We start from the raw sequence: 16835 nt of genomic DNA, 5'->3' as shown, positions 1-16835 counted from the left end.
CACCTAACCTTTTGGACACTAAGGAGTAATTTATCATAGCCAATCCACCTAACCTGCACGTCTTTAGACTGTGGGAGGAAACCGGAGGAAACCCACATGGACATGGTGGGTGTGGGGGGGGGGGGGGGGGTGCAAACTCCAGACACAGTCACCCAAGGCTGGAATTGAACCCAGGACCCTAGAGCTGTGAGGCAGCAATGCTAACCACTATGCCAACGTGCCTCCCAGATTGACATCTAGCTTCTTGCATTCTTTCCTTCAGGGTCAAATTTCATCTCGTATCTATAATTCACATCTTTCCCACTGTTTAATACTCCTATGCTGGTTCTCTTTTGTGTTGTTTGCTTTCCAATCCTTTTTGGATAGGCCTCTAGCATGTTCATCTGGATTGAGTGGGATCCCAATTTTATTTTAGAGTTTCTACTAGTATCTAAAAACGAAAAGCATAGCTAAAGTAAGCATTGGTTCCTCAGCAGGTGAGATTAGTAATAGGGAAACAAGGAAATTATGAAAACGTTTAGAAGGCACAAATAAGAATATTTTAAAATCAACAGGTAAAAGGGAGAGAGGAACTCAAAACAATCACAGGGGAAATGGTATTGGGAAAACTGCTAGAATTAAAGGTTGACCAGTCCCTTGGACCTGATGGCTTGCATCCTAGGGTCTTGAAAAAAATGGCCGCAGAAATGATAGATGCACTGGGTTGTGATCTTCCAAAATTCCCTAGATTCTGGAAAGGTTCCAATGGATTGGACAATCGGCAATTAACACCTTTTATTGAAGAAAGGAGGGAGACAGAAAGCAGGAAATAATAGGGATTGCCTAACATTTGTCACAGGGAAAATGCTAGAATCCATTATTAAGAAGGTAGTGGGACATTTGAATCATCATACAAGCAGGCTGTCAACATGGTTTTGTGAAAGAGAAAGAGTGTTTGACTAATTTACTAGAATTATTTGAGGAAGTAAAAATCAAGATGGGCTCTGTAGATGTGGTGCACTTGGATTTCCAAAAGCTATTTTATAACGCCAAACGTTACTATGCAATCTGATGCCGGGGCTTATATAGCACGAATAGAGAATTGGTTAACTAACAAAAAGCAGAAACTGGGCTAAGTGGGTCATTTTTGGGTTACTAGTGGAGTGGCACAGGGGTCAGTGCCACGCCCTCTACTATTTACAATCCATATCAATGACTTAGTTGAAGGGACTGGGTGTATGGTAAGGTAAATTTGCTGACGACACAGATGGGTAGGAAAGCAAGTTGTCAAGAGGACATAAAAGTGTCTACAGGTATTTGAATAAATCAAGTGAGTGCGGGTAAATTTGGAAGATAGAATATAATGTGTGAAAAATGTGAACTTAGCAGGAAGAATAGAAAAGCAGTATGTTGATTGAATGGAGAGAAGATTGCAGAACTCGTGGTTCAGAGGAATCCTGATGTCCTGGTACATTAGCTACAAAACATTACTATGCAGGTTCAGCAAGTGATAAAGTAGGGAAATGTTGCTACAGTTATGCAGGCCCTTGGACCACAAATGCAGTATCATAGAATTTACAATGCAGAAGGAGGCCATTCAGCCCATCAAGTCTGCATCGCTCCTTGGAAAGAGCACTCTACCTAAGCCCACGCCCCCACCCTATCCCTGTAACCCAGTAACCCCATCTAACCTTTTGGTACTAGGGAGCAATTTAGCATGGTCAACCCACTTAACTTGCACATCTTTGGACTGGGAGGAAACATGAGCACCCGGAGGAAACCCACACAGACACGGAGAAAATGTAAACTCCACACAGACAGTCACTCAAGGCCGGAATGGAACCTGGGTCCTTGGTGCTGTGAGGCAGTAATGCTAACCACTGTGTCACCGTGCCGCCCTATGTACAGTTCCGACCTCCTTACTTAAGAATAGATATAATTTCATTAGAAGCAGTTCAGAGAAGGTTCACAGAACTGATTCATGGGAAGAAAGGTTTATCCTATGAGGAAAGTTTGAGCAGCGAGACTAAACCCATTGGAGTTTAGAAGAATGAGTGGTGATCTTATTGAAACATTTAAGATCCTATGGGGACTTAACAGGTGGCTTCTCCTTGATATGGGAGGGTGGTCTAGATTAAGGGACATATTTGAAAAATGATAATCTTTATTAGTGTCACAAGTAGGCTTGTATTAACACTGCAATGAAGTTACTGTGAAAATCCCTAGTCGCATCACCATGGCACCTGTTCAGGTACACTGAGGGAGAATTCAGAATGTCCAATTCACCTAACAAGTACGTCTTTCAGGGAACGTGCATACTCCGCACGGTCAGTGACGCAAGCCAGGAATCGAACCTGGGTCTCCAGCACTGTGAAGCAACAATACTAACCACTGTGCTACTGTTCCTATCCAATTAGGGGTCTCTTCTGAGAATTGGTAGTCTGCAATTTTCTTCCCTAGAGATCAGTGGAGGCTGAGTCATTGAACATTAGATTTTTTATCGATAAGGGAGTCTAGGGTTCTGGGAGATAGACTGACGAGAAAGCAGAGTTAAGGTCAGATAAGCTATGGTCTATGGAATGGCAGAACTGGCTTGAGGGCCAAATGGCATACTGCTAATTTTTGTATCTTATTACAACTCTGAAAAGAAGCTTTAGTTGTTTTCTTATGTAAAGGTACTACTATGTAAATACAGTAATAGATTTTTGAATCAATGAAATGTAATCTATGTAATGCTGATTGTATGCTTATCAACTAGGCCAGAACTCGTGGAGCCTCACCTCCCTGATAGATTGAAAAAAGGAAAACGTACTGATGGTAAGAATCTAGATATCTTTTCTATTAAGACCTCCAAGACTACAAGGCAAGGAAATTGTTCCTTGACCTTTATGTCTAACACGCGAAAATTAAGTGGGTGAAGAATTTATATAATATTTTGCAAAGAGCAATTTATGATCATATTCAGTATAGAATTTTTGTTAATACAATCTACATAAAGTTTTCTCTCTCGTCCTACTGTTGATTACTGTGACTTTTTTTTAACCACCATTGCTGTAGCAAAAGACCAGTATTGGTGTTACTATGGTTAACATATATCTTGCAATGGAAAGAGCCAATTTTGTAATGAGGGTGTCTAATTGCCACATAGTTGGAGAAAACTCTAATTGAAAGAATGTTTTACTAGATGTCACTTTTATTTGCATCCTTATGGCCTGGGATGTTGCATTATGTTCAATTCTAACAGCATGTTACATAGAACATACAGTGCAGAAGGAGGCCATTTGGCCCATCAAGTCTGCACTGACCCACTTAAGCCCTCACTTCCACCCTATCCCCTTAACCCAATAACCCCTCCCACCCTTTCCTGGTCATTAAGGGCAATTTATCATGGCCAATCCACCTAACCTGCACGTCTTTGGACTGTGGGAGGAAACCGGAGCACCCGGAGGAAACCCACGCAGACACGGGGAGAACGTGCAGACTCCGCACAGAGAGTGACCCAAGCCGGGAATCGAACCTGGGACCCTGGCGCTGTGAAGCCACAGTGCTAATCACTTGTGCTATTTGCTGTGGATTTGTTTCACTTGAAATTGAATTAAGACTATCCAAATTCATTTCACTTAGGAACCCCACCCACCAACAGAGGGAGGAGACGTGTATCCCGCCCACCTGAGACAAATTTAACACGAACTGTTAAAGGTGAAAGAAGCATACTCCTAACTTATATTATCTAATATGTGCTTGAATTAGTTATGTGTGACTAGACCATAAGAAATTTATGCTCCAAATGAATTCCTATTTTTTAAACTTCTCCTTTACCATGCACAAATTCATATGCAGTTAACATACTCAGATAATTGAGATGTACAGTAGTTAGAGCTAAAAGAAACTATACTGGGGAATATATTGTAAGTGTTCAAATATTTCCTGAAATAATTTCTAGTGTGTCGGTTTCTGTTTATTAGACTCCAGTTCTGCACCAGAAAAAGTTCCACAAGTACCAACAACTCCAAGCAGCCCAGAGATAGAAGTTACCATTGAAGGTATTTTTATGTTTCTTCAGTGTGGAACCTTTATTCCTTCTGGTTTTATCATTGAAGAGGTTTTTTGGTTTGGCATTCTAAGTCTGGTAGAAGACTATCTTCTTTTTGTTTGGAAATTTAACAAAATGCTTTTAAAGATGCTGCCTTCATAAAATTGTTTTGCTAATTTTCTTTTGCCTCTTGCGCTCTTTTATTTGGGTAAGTTGGGTGTGGCCTGACACTCATTATTTTGTAGAGGGATTGGAAACAAGCTCATTAGCTTTCTGCATGTGCCATATACCTGGTCGACCAATTTACAATATGTAATCTAGCATTTTTAAAAAAAAGAATGTTTTGCTGATTTGTAATTCAACTTCAGGAAAACAATTGACTGTTCCACAGTTTTTGAAAATTAATTGTTTTGACAATTGACAACCATTTTGTAGTCATTGCGTGGAAAACACTGAATTATTGCATGTTTTTATTGGCAGCTTCTGATGAAACGCCGCCACCAGTCAAGACAGTTGCAAATGTCACACAAGCCAATGATTCAAATGCTACATTCAAACAAAGAGGCAGGGAATTCTCTTTTGGTAAGAAAAGTAGTTAAGCGGATTGAATATCATTCAGATACTTTGGAATCAGGACATATGATTGCAGTTGTAGTTATGGATTATTCAGAGTCTTGTTACAGTTTTGAATAATAGATTTGTGCTAATGGGAAGAAACAAAAACATTTATCAACAAGCAGATGATCTGGACAGTGAAGTGATCTGCCTAATTGGGACTGTAGAAAAGGTTTTGGCAATAGGTTGAATCAGCTGCCCCACTTCTGTATCCACAGAATGAAGATACTACAACATAAAAAACTCTTTTTGTGTAATGCAGAACGCTGGAAATATTTTGTACATATTGTTACATTGCAGCAGATGGTGATTGCTGGGCATACCAAATCCCAAAGGAAAACTTGGCAAATGTATAACACTCTCTCTTTTGTATTTTGACCACAAGAAGATCGGTGCACTGAATTCAGAAGTCACAAATTCCAGTAACACGTTAGGCGATTTTAAATATTAGATTAAAATATTTATTAACAAAAGAAAACGTAAACACACAAGATTACATTTACACAGCTAAAATTAATCTTACAGAATATTCCCCCAAAAAGACTTCCTACTTGCTTAAACTCAAATAAATATCCCCTTTTTGGCAGCAAATCTTATGTTTAACTAAAGAAATTACAGTAATATTACCCTCCAGGCAAAGCAACTATCACTTTAGTGAGGCATACCACACCATATTCCACTCCTCACTTCCACTCTGCTGTGGAAGTTAAGACCCCAGGCTGTTTTTGCAGCCCCAAGACGCTTGTGACTTAACTGGGTAGCTGATTTAAAACTGCTTTCTGAAAAAAAAACGACACTTCTGGCTTGGCTGTAAAGCTGTTTCAGCTCTTTATCCCAACACAGAGCAGTGACCTAGGCGATCTCACATGGCCACTACCAAGAATAGCTCTCAACATATCTCTAAGTACCTTTTTACTCTTTCATCTTTTGATTTCATTGTCCTGAGCCCCTCTTCAAAACTTAACTTCCCAGAATATAAAAATCTTTCTTGTTCTCCCTATTACTCCCACTTTCAGGTCAAATAAAATGTAATAACCTTGATGTATTTATTTACATAACCTTCTATATCTCCTAATGCAAACATCTACCTACAGTTTGCTTGTAGAAAATCGAACATGGCCCTCTTTATTTGAAATGCATGCTATTAATATCTATACTCCATTGATGCCCTAAACCTTGTACGCGCACATGCACACACACACGCACACCCTGCACAATATCACAATGAACCCCCAAAATGTTAAGTGTTATACCACCTCCCATCACAGTAGATCGAAATGCTTGACAGTCAATGTTTTTGTATTTCAGAACTATTACAATGAATATAATAAGTGACTGATTTTAAGTCATTACTGTCTCCATTCAAATAGCTTTAATTAAACTTTGCAAGCCTAGTTGCTATTTTGGTGAAAATTACATTGTTTTCTATTGGATATTTATTTCCAGACCAGAAATTATGATTATGATAGAATTATCTTCACAAAATCACAATTGTTACAATGCAGAAGGAGGCCATTTGGCCCATTGTGTCTGCACCGGCTCACCAAATAATAATTTACCTAGTGTTATTCCCCTGCCTTCTCCCGGTACCTCTGCCACAATTTCCTTTTCAAATTCCTTTTTGAGTGAATCAATTGAAACTGCCTACACCACGCTGTTAGGCAGTAAATTTCAGATGTTAATCAGTCACTATGTGAAAAAGCCTTGTTATTTTTGCTTCTTTTATTCCATCCCTCTTCCATTAATTTGCAAGACGTGTAATAAAACCTATGTCGGACAACTGCTAAAAGTACACCAACAAAAGTGAAAAATTGTGCAAGGGGAAAATTGCGTAATTACAATGGTAAAGTGACCAATATATATTTTTGGTACATGGGAAATATTGAAACCAAGGCCACTGATTTAGTGGTTTTCATGGAAAATGGAGAAAAGCGTTTTGATCTATAAAACAAAATGTGAAATATTGTGCAATTTAAAACTCAATTTTATTTATTTTATCATGAAAAACTGTGGCGCTAATTGTTCGTAGACAGTTTCCCAATTGGGAGTTATTCAGTCAGGATGAGCCTAGCTTACGACAGCGTACTTGCTTTCAAGTCTACAACTTGCATTATATAGTACTCTTTACATATAAAGAGCGGAATTCTCCGCAGGGAACCGAATTCGTGAAGGCCGTCGTGAACTCGGCCGAGGTTCACGGCGGCCTCGGAGCCCGCTCCCCGCACCTAATTCACCCCCACCTGGGGGGCTAGGAGCGGGCCTCCTTCTTTTCCGGCTGCGAATGTGAAGTCATCCGCGCATGTGCGGGTTTTCGGCTCTAATCCGCGCATGCGCGGATGACTTCATCGCGCAGACGGCACGAACCCGCGCATTCGCGGTGCCGTCTTTCTCCACCGCCGCCCGGCAAGACGTGGCGGCTTGATCTTGCCGGGCGGCGGAGGGGAAAGAGTGCGTCCGTTTTGGACGCTGGCCCGATGATCGGTGGGCACCTGTCTCCTCCCGAGCACAGTCGCGGTGCCCCCGTCCAAATCGGGCCCCTAGCTGCCCCAAACAGGCATCTGGCGCCCGTTTCACGAATGCAACGACCAGGTGTGGTTGCTGCCATGGTGAATCGGGCGTGAAGGGCTGGCCACTCGGCCCATTGGGCTCGGAGAATCGCTGTTCGCCGTGAAAAACGGGGGGGGCGGCGATTTTTCCAAGCTGTGGGGGGGGGGGGGGGTAGAGAATCGCTGGGGGCACCAGGGGGCGTAAAAAATGTCGGGAGGCCCTCCCACGATTCTCCCACGCCACGTGGGGAGCGGGGAATTCCGCCCAAAGTGTTTCACAGAAGCATAATCAAACAAATTTTGCCACATGATATTACAACAGATGACCAAAGCTTGGTCAAGAATATAAATTTTAAGGAGCATCGCAAGGCCATGGAGAATCTGATTGATTTAGGGAGGGAATTGGTGAGCTTGGGCCCTATGCAGCTGAAGGGTTAATCACCAATGGTTAAATAAATAAAATCGGAGACATGCAAAAGGCCAAAATTGTGGAGGAACATAGAAATATTGAAGGGTCGTAGTGCTGAAGAGGTTACAGAAGAGGAGAAGGTGATGCTATGGAGGAATTTTAAAACCAGCATGAGAATTTTAAAATTGAGATGCTGGCAGTCTAGAAGACATTGTAAGTTATCAAGCATGGGGACAGTGAGCGGTACAAGTTAGGATGCAGACAGCAGAGTTTTAAGGAGCCCAAGCTTTGTAGGGTGGAAAATGAGTGGCTGGCTAGGTGATCTTTGGGATAGTTAAGTGTAGAAAGAAAATGAAAAATGGTCAGGATAGTGTTGGAGTGGGAAGAAGCTTGAATGGAGTATCGATATTGGCATGGAACGATTGGGGGGCTACACTGTGTTTATTCAGTGTAGATCTGAAGGTGCCAAATGGATGGATAATGGCTTCAGCAGCAAACGAACTGAGGCAGAGATAAGATATTACACCATGTCTTATCTGAACGTTGAAGTAAATATAGATCCAGTTTGTCTAAATTTGCTGCAATATTAATTTTTCATATCTTGCATGTTCAAATCTGCAATGTTTTGTTCCTCTGATGGTTTGTGTACAGCTGTCAATTCTTTAAAATTTTTTTAGAGTACCCAATTATTTTTGTTTCCCCAATTAAGGGGCAATTTAGCGTGGCCAATCCACCTATCCTGCATATCTTTTGGGTTGTGGGGCGAGACACATGGGGAGAATGTGCAAATTCCAAACGGACAGTGACCCGAGGTCGGGTTCGAACCTGCGTCCTTGGCGCTGAGAGGCAGCAGTGCGAATCACTGCACCACCGTGCCGCCCCTTGTGTACTGCTGTCTCTGACACTTGATAATTCTGTTACACACAAAGTGCTAACTAGATGCCTCTCAACCTTTGGTTACTGTATTAGAGGTAAATACCGCCCTCCAAACCAGCTGCCCCTCCAACTAATGGATATGATTTTCATTTTCAGTCTTTTTTTCGATGCTTCTGGTTGATTATGGTGAGAAATGTTTCTTGAAAGGAAAAGCAGTTTGCGAATTTCCATTGTTCCCCCCCCCCCCCCATTTCTAGCTCCCTGTTTTCTGATCCCCCTTGTGAAGCAAATTGCTACATAATTACAATTTGTTGTTGAATCCCTTTTTGTTTCAAATATTCCCCGTCTACTAAAAATATAGCTCCAATTTCCATGTCTTTGTTTTGAAAAATATTTGACATTTCTTGGCATTTTCGGGATCATTAAATCGACCATTGTAGTTACAATTGTGGGGAATGTTCCCCATTGCTTATTGCATTGACTGTAATTTCAAACCAGCCCTAGAACTATTCTAGAGCCACTCCACCCTTCAAAGTCTCCATATTGGTAACCAAGTAATATTTTTGAATAAGTAAAAATGGCTCCTCTTGAATTTAAAATTACACTCTATAAACATTTTCCTTTTTTTTTAAATTGAAAAACATTTTGTGTTGAAAAAATCTTAGGGATTCAGTGTTCAATTGCCTTTAAATCTAGATGTATGGATACATGTGTAAATATATAATTGTAGAATCCAACATAGTGATTTTGTTATTTCAGAACAGTGGAATGCCAAAATTACTGAGTTGAAACAGCAAGTGGAGACACTTTTCAATGAAAAATGTAGTAAGTATTTGTTTCACTGGAAATAAATTGTACACTTTTTGAAAATGAGATGTCTTGTCCATATGTTTAACCATCAATATTACAGTAATTTTCCAAGTTTACTTAGTATTGTAGAAAATTGTATAACTTCACTTCTAATTAATGCATTTCAACTATGTACTATTTTAGTGCCATCTTCAATTTCCTAGCAACATTTTTGTTAACTGAATATCTTGAGAAGTACACGAGTGCTCATTTTTCACTGTTCCGTGTGATATACTAGATTACTAAAAGCCAATTGGCATCTGGAAGTGAACTTCTGGTGAGCAGGGGAGTAGAGGATTCTTGTCCACATCTTATGTTGGGTTTCTTTCTTCAGTTGAAATAATGGTATGCCCTGCAACTGACGTTTGGAAAGATTAACTGTGTTGAGCAATCGATAGAAGGGAGGGTGGTGATGCTACTTTAGCTTCATTTACTAATTGATGAGACTAACCATTGTAAGGTCAGAAGCAATATGAACAGGAGTAGACCAACTCGCCCGTCAGATGTGCTCTGCGATTAAATATGGTCATGGCTGATTTTTGCTGGTTTTCCTGATATCCCTTAATTCTTTGATGGATCAAAAATCTGTCTATCCCAGCTTTAAACATAATTTATGACTGAGCATCTGCAACACTCTGTTGGAGGGTTCGTAAGGATTCACATGCCTAAAACAGTCATTTATTCTCACCTCTGCCCTAGATGATCGCCTCCTTACCTAAAACTCTGCCTCCGTGTTGTAGATTCCTAGGTCAGTGGAAACAAACTGTCTACCCTTCAAAATCTTGTATGTTCCACTGAGACCATCTCTCATTCTTTTAAACTCCAGAGAATATAGACCCAGTTTACTCAGCCTCTCACCATAGGACATCCCTGTTATCCCAGGTATCAATCTAGTAAATATTTGTTATGCCTTCAATGCAAGTATGTCCTTAATTTTGGGGAAGAATTTTTGCTCCCTTGCTGCCAGATTAACAGGCCTTCCCATCCATCCCTGACATGTCTGCAGTTTTATGGGCTGCAGGTGAGGCCGAAGGTGACCAATTTGAGGCGTTTAAGGGCTACTTCCTGACTGGCTGGAGAAATTCAAGAGTTCGGAGAAAATCGTCAGATCACCCTGCTCAGGCATTGGACGGGAATGGCTTTCATCACTGGCCCCTTTTCTAGATCGGGCAATCCCCTGGTTCTCCTTTCCCTTGGCCATCTCAATTGGCAACACCCTGGTCTTCCATCAAGACCTCCTACCTCCCTGGTCTTGGGGTTCTGGTACTTGGTCTGGTGGGATTTCTCATCTTCCCAGCAATAAACATCTCTCGAGGTGGTACTGTTGGAACTACAGAGCTGCAGATCAATTTGTTTGGTTAGCAGCTCTTTGAAACAGGACTTCCTCCCAAGAGAGGCATGGAAATCTTGCGTCCAGCCAATTACTGCTCCTCAGAGCATTAAATGACTGCAGGGCCTGTGGTTTCCAGGGATGTGGTTCCCATCGACTCATCATGTTGCAGGGCTGGAAGTCCTGCCATTTGAAAAATCCTGCACATGAAGCCAAAAATGCATACAATATTTCAAGTGACGTCCCACCAAACCCTGAAGTAATTGTAGCAAAACTTTGTTCTACTCCAATCACCTTGCAATAAAGACCAACATGCCATTTGCCTCCTTTGCTTGCTGTAAATGCATGCTCACTTTGTGTTCTTTACATGAATACACCCAAGTTACTCTGGTAACAGCATTGTGGCATTCCTTTAGTCATAGCCTTCCAACATGAAAATGCCCCGTTTATCCCTATTTGTTATTTCCTGTCTGTTACTAAGCCTCTGTTCATGCTAATATATTTAAACAATTTAAACACTCCCCCCCCCCCCCCCCCCCCAATGGTCCCCGTACCTTGCATAGTACCTTTTGCAGGGCACCTTATTCAATGCATTTTGAAATCCAAGTATAATACATCTATAGTTTCCTTTTAACTACTTTGCTAGTTACATCCTCACTTGTAACCTGTTAACCTGTAAAACACAATTTACCTTTTGCAAAATAAGTTGATTTGTTCAATTATATTATGATTTTCTAAGTGCATAGTTACGATATCCTTATAGAGACCAGCATTTTTCCAATAACCAATGCTACATAAGTTTGCTGTTCATAAGCGTTATTTTTGCTGATTTCCAATCTGCTGGAAACAAGTTCCAGAATCTTAATGAATTTTGGAAATTCATAACTGCCCTCTATCACTGCACTGTTTCTTTTAAAACCATAGCCCTGGGCATGCAGGCCATCAGATCCTGGGGATTTGTCAGATTTTAGTCCCTCAAACAGCATCTGCAATATCACATATAAACTAGTGAAACAATTAGAAATAAATAGTTTAGATCCAATCGTCATTACAGAGACATAAATGTGACCAAGTTTGGGAAATAAATATTCCAGGGTACACCATATTTCAAGAAGACAGGCAGAATGGAAAAGAAGAAAGGGTTAGGCTGGTAGTCAAGGATAACCTGAGACAATAGTGAGACAAGAGCTTGGTTCAGAAGATCAGGAATTATAATCAACATGTTAGGAACAGCAAGAGTCAGAAAATGTTGGTGGGAATAATATACAAGCCCCCGAATTTACTTAGAAACTAGGAGAAGACCAATCGAGCCTGCTCCACCATTTAACTAGATTTGTTTTCTCTGCTGATCTTAATCTTAAGTACATTAATTTGTTTATATTTTGGCTCCTTAGCATGTAACTTGTGGTCTTCTACTGAGAAGCCGGACACAAAAGATATTGGGTTCAGGGTGTCTGCAATTCCCTCATTGTCGATGATGATTTCCGCTGTTTCTGTTTATAAGAAGCCAATGCTTATTTTAGCCACACTCTCATTTCTATATACTTGTACGAAACTCTTACAATCTGACTTTACATCGTTGACTAGTTTTGTTTATTTCAATTTGTATCAACTTTTTGGTGGCCCTTTGGTTTCTAAAGCAGTCCCAATCTCCAGAGTTGCTATCTTTACTATCCTTAAACTCCCCAGTAAGCCACATGTATATCTTAGAGGTTTTGATATTCAATTAAATATATTTTTGTTGAACATTTTGAACTGATTGTTTAAAAGATGCTTTCCATTGTTTATTACCGCTATAGGCTTTTAGTCCATTGTTTTATTTACCGCTATAGCTTTTAGCCTATTAACTCAATCCTAGCCAGTTCTCACCCTCGTACCTATATGATTGGCTTTGTTTAAGTTTCGTGATTATGATTGGAGCATGTCGTTTCAACAACTTACACTGAATTGAATTGCATTAGGATCACTAGTTCCCAGAGGATTTTTTATTATGAGATCATTGATTAATCCTGCCTCATTACACAATATGAGATCTAAAATAGCCTTCCCATCTTTGGGTCCTAAGTCTATTGTCCCAAAAGCATTCTGCGGATTCCTTTTTTTTATACCACCTTTGCCAGTTTGATTGGTCCAGTCTATAGGAAGATTAATTCACCCCACAATTATTACATGCCTTTGCTCCAGTAATTTCTTGTTAATGCTCTGTTCAATGGTATAACTATTCTCTAAAGTTTAGAAGAATGAGGTAATCTCATTGGGGCATCAATTCTGCAGGGCAGGATTGATGCAGGAAAGGTGTTTCCTATGGCGGGGGTTGGGGAGGTGTGTGATTAGAATCATACTGGGAGAATTCCTTTACCTCGATGGACGGTGAATCTTTGGAATTCTTTATCCCAGAGGGTTGTGGAGGTTGTCATTTGAGTATATTCAAGACTGAGGTAAATGGATTTCCAGATGTTAAAAGATCTCGAGGGGATATGGGGAAAGTGTTGGAAAATGACAAGTTGAGGGAGAAGATCAACCGCGATCTAGTTTAAATGGTGGAGGCAGGCTCGATTGGCCGAATGGCCTTCCTCCTATTTCTAAGTACATTCGGGGGCTTGTATATTATTCCCACCAACATTTTCTGATTCTTGCTGTTCCTAACATATTGATTCTATTTCCTGATCTTCTGAACCAAGCTCTTGTCTCACTATTGTCCTCAGGTTATCCTTGACTATCAGCCTAACCCTTTCTTCTTTTCCATTCTGCCTGTCTTCTTGAAATATGGTGTACCCTGGAATATTTATTTCCCAAACTTGGTCACATTTATGTCCCTGTAATGACGATGGATCTAAACAATTTATTTCTAATTGTTTCACTAGTTTATATGTGATATTGCAAATGTTTGCGTGCATTTAGATGAGAATCTTTAATTTCTTTACTACTGTTCCCTACATGGCCTTTACTTGCTGACACACTTACTGTTGGACTCTCTGTCCCTTCCTGTCTCTCTCCTTTTTTTATCCACATCACAACAGTTTATTACCTTGATGTTTCTCATTGAATTTCTAATTCGCCCTTTCCCTAAATCCAAATCCTTTTGTATTGGTTCTTGAGGTATGAGCGTTGCTAATGAAGCCAACCTTGTTGCTCAACCTCAATTAACCTTAAACTGAGTGGCTTGCTCGGCTATTTCAGAGAGCAGTTATGAGTGACTACTTTCTGTGGTTGGGAACAGCAAGTTCCTCCACTGAAGGAAATAATGAATCAGATGGGGTTTTACACCAATCCAGTACTTTATTTATTATAATCATAAAATAGCATTTTGCTCCAAATTATGAATAGGATTTAAACTCCTGTCTCTGGCCCTCTGGATTACATGACCAGTAACATTACGACTATTCCACTCTTCCCAAAGAGTGCAATGCCAGCAATGTTTTGATTTTTTGCTTTTTCTTCACATCTTTCTGGTCCTTATGCCGACCAGTCTTGCAGTTGGCCACCCTTGATTGGTTCACTGTTTTGGTGCTTGAAAGGAATTGGGTTGTAGGATTAGACCGTAAGATTTCTCATTCTTAGGGCAGCACGGTGACGCAGTGACCTCGCACTGCTGCCTCACGGCCCTAGGTCCCAGGTTCGATCCTGGCCCTGAGTCACTGTCCATGTGGAGTTTGCACATTCTCTCCATGTCTGCGTGGGTCTCACCCCCACACTCAAAGATCTGCAGGCTAGGTGGATTGGCCATGATAAATTGCCCCCCAATTGGAAAAAAATAATTGGATACTCTAAGTTTATTGAAAAAAAAGATTTCTCATTGATGGTTTTGCTTCAGTCCACATAACCTATTTCATTTATTTTTGTTGCTATGCCACTTAGTATGCTTAAGGCAGGATGTTCCAGTACATAAACGTAGTCTTAGCCTTTGAGAGCAGTACTTCCCTAATTCAAGCCAGGATAGAGTGCATCAAGTCCACTGCATTCAGCTCAGCTGTAACTCTATAAACAAGCTGCTCACATCGCTGTGGTGTATCATGTTATCCAGATATGGGACGAAATTCTCCGACCCCCAGCAGGGTCGGAGAATCGCCTGGGGGCGCCTAAAATCCCGCCCCCGCCGTGGCAGAGATTCTCTGCCATCCGGGAAGTGGCGGGGCAGGAATCTCGCCCCGCCGATCGGAGAGGCCCCTGCGGCGATTCTCCGGCCCGGATGGGCTGAGGTCCCGCCGCTGGGAGGCCTCTCCCGCCGCCAAGGTTTAAACCACCTCTGGAACGGCGGGCTCAGCGGCGCGAGCAGGCCCCCGGGGTCCTGGGAGGGTGGGGGGTGATCGAACCCCAGGGGGTGCCCCCACGGTGGCCTGGCCCGCGATCGGGGCCCCCCGATCAGGGGCCGGGCCAGTGCCCTGGGTGCACTATGTTCCTCCGCGACAGCCACAGCCTCCATCATGGCGGAGGTGGAAGGGAACACCACATCGCGCATGCGCCGGCAGTGACGTCAGCGGCCAGCTGCCGCTGACGTCACTGCTGGCGCATGCGCCGACCGGCGAAAAGCCTTTCGGCCAGCCCTGCTGCCGGGGCGCCGGGTGTTTGCGCCAGTCTTCTGGTGCAAACTGCTCCGGAGCGGGGCTGGCCCCCAAAGGTGGGGAGAATTCCCCACCTTTTGGGGAGGCGCGACCCCTGAGTGTTGGCGCCACTCCCCTACTCCGGCACCCTCCGTCACGCCGGGTAGGGGAGAATGCCACCCATGGTTAGTCTTCTACTCAAAAATTGATTCTGGTTAGTTACTCTAGCTCAGGAATCCAATTAGTTTAAATATTTAACTAGAAATGTTTCTTTCTACATAACCTGAAATTAGATTCACTTGTCTGATGCCACTTAACAGCGAGTTCACAAGATTTCATTGAAGAGCATCGTCATTATTGATGAAGTGGCTTTTAGATTTATTCTAAAACAAAAGAATGCAATTGATATCCCGGACCTGGTGAATATAGTTTTACCACGATGTGTACCTTGTGTCAGGCTTCCCAAAGGAACTGCAATCTTGGCTTCAGATGCCCTTTGATTGACAGGACCTCTACAGGAAGCGAACCAAGGAATCCCTGGAGTGTTTTAGTTACTGAAGCAACTAGCATTTTGAGTATCGAACCCAAAGTTATTGTGTATCAAATTACCTTGTCTGCCAACAACTATTTGTAACTTTAGTCAGTATTTCCATACCATATCATGATCCACAGCACCACTTATCAATTTTGATGGTGGAACTTCCTCCATCTGCTTGTGCTCAAAGAATTTTAGGGGTCATTTTGTAAGCTTGCTAATTTGTTGCAGGTGAAGCATTAGGCACTTCAGAGCCAGTGAGAGTACCATATGCATTGTTCGAATCACATCCGGATGATTTCTACATTGAAGGCTTGCCTGATGGTGTGCCTTTCAGGAGACCATCAACCTTTGGAATTCCTAGGTTGGAAAAGATTCTCAGAGCAAAAGCCAAGATCAAATTTATAATTAAAAAGTAAGTATGCTTTTAGTATTATCCAGATGAATTGAAATGAAGTAGACTTAATATGTAAATTTATGTGTGGATTAGACTGGTATAAAAACAATAGAATAGAAATATTATAGCTACAGCAGTCAAATTGTAAGGATGTCTTTGTTTCTTGGCAGGACATAATCAGGCTACTGCCAAGCAATGGTTTGGTGTTGCTCCTAGTTCAATAGAATATTGCTAATGCAGGTACAGTGTGCTGGGTTAATGCAGTATCACACGTTGGACATTGAAATTGCTTGAATGGTCTCTTAAGCTTGCAAGTGTCAGTGTGTGCATGATGAGGCAACACCAATTTGTCTGCACATATGTGGAGGCCTCTGAAATTTGTAGGAAAAAGAAGAACTTTTAATCTCACAGACTAACATATGGTTCAGCAGCTCAGTTATACTGATCTTAAGGCCAAAAGGATTTTTTTTTTTTTTTTTTTTTATTGGAATTTTTTGCAGAAAATATAACAAAAAGTATAGCAAAAAGCAGTAATATGCAACTAACAGCCCCATAACACCCACAATTCCCCCCATACCGTAACATCACATGTATCACATTCCCCCACCCCCCCCAAACAAGAGAACTTAACCATAAATTAAAATTAGATAAATCAAATTTAAATAAAATAAGCTAACATAATCAACGCCCCCCCCCCCCCCCCCCCCCCCACCCCCGGGTTGCTG

The 16835-nt window shown here is 41.6% G+C and overlaps 1 protein-coding gene across 13 annotated transcripts in view; it reads left to right on the top strand.

Annotated features, from left to right (window-relative positions):
• LOC119974673 (general transcription factor II-I-like) overlaps window positions 1–16835 on the top strand; it is a 195368-nt gene that overhangs the window by 139653 nt on the left and 38880 nt on the right. For all 13 annotated transcript variants that reach the window (XM_038813765.1, XM_038813764.1, XM_038813763.1 and 10 more), the window contains 6 exons: window positions 2738–2796; window positions 3604–3678; window positions 3945–4022; window positions 4493–4594; window positions 9218–9283; window positions 15945–16128. In XM_038813765.1, the coding sequence (XP_038669693.1) occupies window positions 2738–2796; window positions 3604–3678; window positions 3945–4022; window positions 4493–4594; window positions 9218–9283; window positions 15945–16128 (564 nt within the window). The remainder of the gene's footprint in view (window positions 1–2737; window positions 2797–3603; window positions 3679–3944; window positions 4023–4492; window positions 4595–9217; window positions 9284–15944; window positions 16129–16835) is intronic.

The sequence above is a fragment of the Scyliorhinus canicula genome, chromosome 12 (assembly GCF_902713615.1).
Source record: "Scyliorhinus canicula chromosome 12, sScyCan1.1, whole genome shotgun sequence".
Classification (NCBI taxonomy): Eukaryota; Metazoa; Chordata; class Chondrichthyes; order Carcharhiniformes; family Scyliorhinidae; genus Scyliorhinus; species Scyliorhinus canicula.
This window is presented reverse-complemented; position numbering and strand designations above follow the sequence as displayed.